The 7,638-nt window shown below is 36.3% G+C and overlaps 1 protein-coding gene across 1 annotated transcript; it reads left to right on the forward strand.

Moving 5' to 3' along the window:
- Positions 1–816: 816 nt before the first annotated feature.
- Positions 817–1,755, forward strand: LOC134612085 (olfactory receptor 5I1-like). The gene has a single exon (XM_063456465.1). It carries the CDS (start codon positions 817–819, stop codon positions 1,753–1,755), a length of 939 nt encoding a protein of 312 aa, XP_063312535.1.
- The last annotated feature ends 5,883 nt before the right edge of the window (positions 1,756–7,638 follow it).

A 7,638-nucleotide genomic window follows, 5' to 3' on the forward strand; every position in this document is an offset into this window, starting at 1 on the left:
GCTCCAGAGTCCAGTGGTTGCATGCTTTACACCATTCCAGGTGACGACACTTTCATTGCACTGTTGATAAGAGACTTGCATCAAGCTGCTCAACGATAGAATCCATTTCATTAAGTTCATAATTCACAGTTCTTATGCTAATGTTGCTTCCACAGGCAGTTTGTAACTGTGTATTGAGTGGTGTTACAGACAATAGACAATTTTTACATGCTATGCACTTCATCACTCGGGGCTTCTGCTCTGTGAGTATGCATGGTCTATCTCTTAGTGACTGGTCTCTTGATGATCCTAAACTTTACAGTTCCGCTTTGCAAAAACAGCACTTAGAGTTGACTGGGTTCAGATCTAGTATGGCATGACACTTGCGAGCTGACTTTAAATGTGGCATCCTAGTGATGTTTAACCCCTTAAGGACAGATGACGGATATATTCCGTCATGATTCCCTTTTATTCCAGAAGTTGTGTCATTAAGGGGTTAAAAGCCCTGATAATTTTAATACAACCCATTGTACCACCAATGTTTTTTTGCTGAAATGTATGCACCTGTTAGCAATGGGTGCACATACTCTTGGACATATAGTGTGTGCAAGTATATGTGTATGCTTATATTGCTATTAATTGTACTGGAAATCCTCAATATATATATATATATTATTAATGCCAAAAAAAATGAGAACAGGCAGTACATCACATTTTACACATTATCCATCAAAATAAAAAATCCTCAATATAGATAGTATATATTATTTTATTTTTTTGTAGATTTTTTTTGCTCTGTGGTGTGATTTGCTCAGGCAAGCGTTTGCATCTCTGATAATGGGTAACAATAATGGAAATCAAACTTCACCTGTGGAATTTATTCTCAGTACTCTTTCTGATGTACCTGTTTTTCAGATACCTTTGTTTATTGTATTCATAATTATTTACCTTATTGCACTTATGGCAAATGGGGCAATAATCTTGCTCATCTTTCACTGTCCTTTTCTTCATACACCAATGTACTTTTTTATTGGAAATCTGGGGTTGTTAGATATCTTTTACTTAAGTACAACTGTACCTAAAATGTTAAGTAATTATCTAACAAAGAAGAAAAGCATTTCATTTGCAGGATGTGTAGCACAGCTTTATATTTATCTTGTGATGGCGGCTACTGAGTCCACTCTTCTCTCCACCATGGCTTATGACCGATATGTGGCCATTTGCAATCCCTTAAGATATCTTATGATTATGAATCGAACAGTTTGTTTGAAGTTGGCCACATGCTCTTGGATTATTGGGATTTTCTATTCTGCCATCCACACAACCAATACTTTTATGCTAAACTTTTGCAGATCCAATATTGTTGATCATTTTTACTGTGACATCCCTCCTCTTCTAAAGATCTCTTGCTCTGATACCAGTAAGACTGAAATTGTCATCTATGTAGTAGGAGGACTATTAGTATTGATTTGCTTTCCACTAATTATTATTTCCTATGTATTCATTATTCAATCTATCTTGAAGATACCATCAGCTACAAGTCGCAGTAAAACATTCTCTACTTGTGTATCCCACCTTCTTTCAGTCAGTTTGTTTTATGTTAGTGGGAGTTTTGCATATTTCAGACCCATGTCTTCAAACTCCTTGAGTGAGTACAAGTTCAATGCAATATTCTATACTATCATACCACCAATAATGAATCCAATTATATACAGCCTTAGAAATAAGGAGTTAAAGAAGGCTACTGAACTATTCAATTGCTATAAGAATTTGTAAAAAAAAATAATATCAAAGTTTCTTATGAAAACTATATATTACAGAACTTTAAAATTGAACAGTGTCCCTGGATCCAAATGAATTTAGAGTAAGGACAAGGTCGGCGAGGGTGGTACCAGATCCACTCTGGGCCTGAACCCCTTAGAATAACAAGATACAAGTTATGTCTTCTATAGATATAGACAACCTGATTACATCTAATTGCCAGGTTGATTGTAGTGTCTATAGAAGTTTGAGGTCTATTCCTGTATATTACTAGGCATAGGGGAATCCATCTTTACATTTAGAGGCTCTCTCTCTCCCAGTTGAAGGAATACTTTGTAACTGATGAGACCCTTGAATGTTAATATTGAATAAAGTCTAACTAATTATTTGATACATTGTAAGTATATCCTTTCTGGTGAATTTGTATCCTCACCCTACCAGGTATCAAAGTTACATTAGTTAGTAGAGTTGAGCGGACACCTGGATGTTCGGGTCTGAAAAAAAGTCCGGGTTCGTGATCGAACTTGTCCCTGAACCAAACCCCATTGAAGTAAATGGGGACCTGAACTTTTGGGCACAAAAATGCCTCTAAAAAAGTCCTGGAAAGGGCTAGAGGGCTGCAAAAGGAAGTAAAATGGGGGTAAGAGTAGGACAAGTGCCCTGCAAACAGATGTGGATAGGGAAATCACTTAAAATAACATAAAAATTAAAAATACAGCCATAAAATAGCACTAGATGGAATCTTTGATTTTAGCTTTGGAAGAACATAAATCAAAATCTAAAGCATGGCTGTCAGGAGGATCACCAGAATTATCCATTTGAGAGAGGATTGGAGTGCAGGGTATTCTCTTTCAGTGTTCAAACTGAGCTCAACTCCTGATGCATGGAGAAAAGGCCTTCACAAGCCTCTGCTATTGTTTACATAGTTTATACTAAGTGACCCATAGGTTGAGGAGGCGCTGTAGGTGAAAGCGGCGGTGTAGGTGAAGCTGCGGTGGAGGAGGAGGAGGTAGCCAACACTGTTTATATATATATATATATTATTTTAATTCGGCTAGCCCCCAAAATATTGAGACATATAAAAAAGAAAACTGTTCCGCAGAGCGACTGACCCGTGCGTGCTGCATCTGAAACTCCACTATCGCCTGCTGCTGTTTGCACAGTCTCATGAGGTGGTGAGCGGGAGGGCCAAAGTTATTCAGAAGGTGTTTGGTCTTGATATATTTTAATTCTGTCAAGTAGGTCAGATAGAGCAATATGAGTGACTGCTATGATGCATTCTGGAGGAACAATAGGTTATGTATTTTTTACTTCTAAGTTTAGGGTTTTAAATTTTGTTATATGATATCTGGTTTTATATGTGATGACGTCGCCTCTAATACCTTGGGTGTCCATTTCTGTGGGTTAATACCTTTCTTTGTTATCTGTATAATATGGGCTATGATACTGTAAAAGATCTTCATGAATGTCATTTCAAAATTAGCAAATTCTGTAAGTCTCTGAATGGTTTTCAAGCCCTCTATCAGAGGCCATGAGCCTATTTAGCAAGCATCCATGGTAAACCAAAAACATATACCATTTGTAAGTAACCTGGCTAGTAACTTCCTGGTATGTCAGTGGTTTGAATGGAGATCAGGTGAATGGACCAATATGTTGTCAATGTACAGCACATATTGGTAGTAAATTATGTAAAACATCATTGATAAGATCCAAAGACCAAAAGGAATAACCAAATATTTATAACGCCTGCTACGGGTATTAAAGGCAGTCTTTTATTCATCTCCCTCTTGTTTCCTCACAAGGATAATAGTACCTCTAATATCAAGTTTGGTGAAGTATTTAGAGCCCTTAACACAATCAAATAATAATGTTATCAAGGGGCAGGGTAAGCATTACACTCTGTAATACGGTTTAAACTTCTATAGATCTCCTTAATTTTTTCTTGGCACAAAAAAAACAATTCTGCTCTAACAGGAGATTGGAAACTTCTATTAAAACCCTTGGCTAATTATTATTGATGATGATAGTTACATTATCATGCTTTTTCTTAGACTCTGTCCTTATTGGCATAGTAATAAGTCTCATGGATTATCCAAAGTTTGAAAAATGATGTACCATCTATGACCTCAAAGGTCAAGGGTGTTGCCTTTCAGATTAAGGGTCAATCAGTAGAACTAGCAAAGGTAGTATCAAGGAAGTATTTTGCTGCACCGGAATCAAAGCACTGGCAGGAATGGTACTATTATTGACATATAAGCTGACAGATATCATCAGTCTAGTTGATAAGGAAATAGGGGACAATGTTATTATGCCCAAGGCCTTGGTTTGGCTTTAGGTAAGTGAGCTATGGATAATGATATTCTAAATTCACTCAACATATTATATGCTTTCAAGGAATTGCCAATCATTCCCTATCAAGTGAACTTACACAGGAAATCCTCATGAATTTTCATCTGAAGCTCACTAATAGTGCAAACGCGGAGTCTGGTCCAGCTGTCAGTTATTTAGCCAGTATTTTTTTAAATGGGCATGAACAATTACATGAACAATTACAAACATATTTCCATCACTTGTTAAGACTCAATCATTCCTTAAAAGGTTTTTTTCTCCCAATGTCTTTGGGAGCACTGGGAATAGCAGGCAAACATTAAAAAGACTAATTTTAATTGAACAGATCCCATTTCGAACACTCCCAGAATGCTCTCTTCCTCCCGTTCCGAGGAAGGCCTTAGGGGACCATGGAGGCCATGGTGTCATTGAGGAGTTTCTCTTTCCTTAGGTTTATTATCCAATTTCTCCTTTTTGCCTACAAGGTTTGGGTGGCAGATTATCTAATTGTTCCCATGTTTGGGACTAAATTACAAAGGACATGTGGGTTCTTGATACTGTCAGGTGATATAGAATATCACATGCCCATTGTCATAAATATATTTTGACCCAGGACGTTGAATCACTTCTCCATCTAGTGGAATCATGGGGAGATAACACTTCTTTGTCTCTGATGTTGTTAAAATTTAAACTGACACTATGCCTCACACCTTTTTAATAAATCTGATGTAAAAGTGATTTAAAACATAGACAATTGTCCCCTTCTAGTGTTTCCTTAATTATTCACAGATGCACTAAACCGGCTTACACTCTGTATTCTATCCTGCATTTCTAGATCATCCTCATCTCTTTGTAGTAACATTTCTCAAGGTTTATGACAATAAAACTTTTTAAATCAGAAACCCTGACTCCTCAAATTCTTATCTCATTTTATAAACCATTTCTGATCTCTTTTCCTTTAACCATGTGGCTGAAAACATCTAGGGATGTGCTTTGGATTGATATTTCCTTATTTGGTGCCCACTCCTTGAGCAGCACTATGTCAACTAAAGTATTTCATGCTGGAGGTTATATGGTTGTAAATAAGGCATTAAAGAATCTACTAAAATTAATATATATATATATATATATATATATATATATATATATATATATATATATGATTTTGAGTGAAACCCTTTACAACTTATCATTGCAGAGAGTTTTTGTTACTTCTGTGCTGACCTCTTGTTATCACTTTTTTGTCTCTGACACATTATTATTGGTAATTATTCTGTGTGGTACCTTTGTTTATTCCAAAAATTAATTATATTGATATATTATTTTAAAGGGCAGATTATGTTTTCTAACACCATACTTCACACCATTCCTGCTTCTATTCCCTGGAATAAAAATGCAATAATGCACAGATCATCTCCATTCGATTTGAAGATATGTTTTGTCACAAACTGCAGTCCATCCAAATATGGGCTGATCATGTGATTACATTATTGAACTCAAAATGTTGCTGATCATAAACCACACAGACACTTACAATGGATGATATAGAATTTTCCCTGTGCAGCCAAGTTCATTGATGGGAAAAAAGATGATTGATAGTGAGGCAACAGTCACTAAATGCTGATTTTATTCACAGATCAAGTAAGAAGTGACCAATAGAGGCCAAAAAAAGAGCAGCAGTAAAAAAATTCTATATGTATATATTATATATTTAATAAATGTATAAATATATATTTTTTACTGCTTCCCTACTTTTTTTCTCTATTGGTTACTTTTCCTCAGTTCATGGGTGAACCAAATGGCAGGAAAATGCTTCCCTTATAATAAAGTTCTTTCTTTAACCACTACACTACATTATCGCTAAATATTAATTCCTACATAAGAACACTCAACACAACAAAGAAAAATCACACACATAAAATATCATTACACTATGCTAACAATAAATATTAATCCTTACGCTACCTTAACACTAATCTTCAACCACACATCTTAACCTAACACTAACCATTAATGCCTGAACTACCTAAACACTAACCTGAAAATATCAAGTAACATAAAAGATACAAAATGGTGAAGTGTGTATTATGGGAAATAATGGCATCTTACAATTTTGGAGAAAAGTATAAACCACTTGATCTTTGTTTTTTGGTTTATTATAACTGCACAACCCCACAATGGAATTATTTTCCCATAATTTTAGGATATTTTTAAATTGTAGCTTGTGAGTTCAGTGAACGGAGTAATTACCTCATCAATTATATTTCCTGTTAATCATACAATACAATCACAATATTTGAAGGTCCATGTATCCTCATATTGTACATCTTTTTCACATGGTTATTCACTAAAGTGAGAATTGCAAAGAATTCAAAGTAAATTGAAGATTATGCTAGCTTTAGTGTACAGATAATCTTAATTTTAATAATGACAGGAGGCGAGTATTTTGCGTAATCTTTCTTTACTAACTCCATAGCAGCAAAGAAAAGAGTGACATAACTTTTAACCAATCACAATATAGAATAGGGTATAAGAGGTGTGACCAATGACATAATTTCCTCTTTAAAATTGCGACATCACAAGGTAATAATGTAGAAATAACAGAACATTAGAAAAGTCCATAAAATAAGAAACTGGAAACTCAATCAGAATAAATTGAACCGGAACAGGTAGAATGCAGATGAAGGCATCCCATTTTCAAACGATGGTCTCCCCAGACCTGATGATAAATCTCCTGATGCGATGATGACGACATCTTGTATGGAGACGTTAATGATTCCGTGTAACTTATGTTTAAGCTGAAACGAGAGTATAAGGTGCGTTAGAGTCCAGAAATGATTGTCTAAAAACAATGAGTGTCTGTCCCGTAATTCAACTCAATATTGACTAATAAAATGTGAATAAACTAAATGTCCTCCCCTAATGGTGTTAAATAAGTATCCCACCCCAAACAGTATATATATATAGAACCATAAGTGAATGAAAATAAGGCATTGAAACAAGTGTTACCGAGTTAGGCATTATACCCCCATATGAGAGAGCCAAGTGTCATAAGTAGAGGTGAAGATGAAAGGGAGGGAAGAACGAAAGAGAACAGGGAGGGAAAATACTCGCCTCCTGTCATTATTAAAATTAAGATTATCTGTACACTAAAGCTAGCATAATCTTCAATTTTATCACATGACAGGAGGCTTCGTATTTTGCAATTTCAACGCTGTGAAAGAAAAGAAAAAGCTGGGTTATCAAGAGGACGAAAGTAGAATGTCCTAAAGGTAGATTCTCTGGTCCAGTCCGCTGCTCGTAAGATGTCCGAAAGGGACGCGCCTGCCGCATAAGCGGAAGAGGCCGCTGCCCCACGCACAGAGTGTGCTCCGAAAGCTTGGTCAATACCGGCAAGGGATAATAGCCATCTAACCCATCTGGCCAGTGTAGTGACCGAAACCGGACCATAAGGGCGGACGTAAGAGATGAGAAGCTGATGAGTGGAAGGCTGCCGCAACGTCGCGGTGGCTTCCATGTATTGACGGAGGGTTGAGACCACGCAGAGTTGAGGGTCAGAAGGGAAGAAAG

This window comes from Pelobates fuscus, chromosome 5 (assembly GCF_036172605.1).
Source record: "Pelobates fuscus isolate aPelFus1 chromosome 5, aPelFus1.pri, whole genome shotgun sequence".
NCBI lineage: Eukaryota > Metazoa > Chordata > Amphibia > Anura > Pelobatidae > Pelobates > Pelobates fuscus.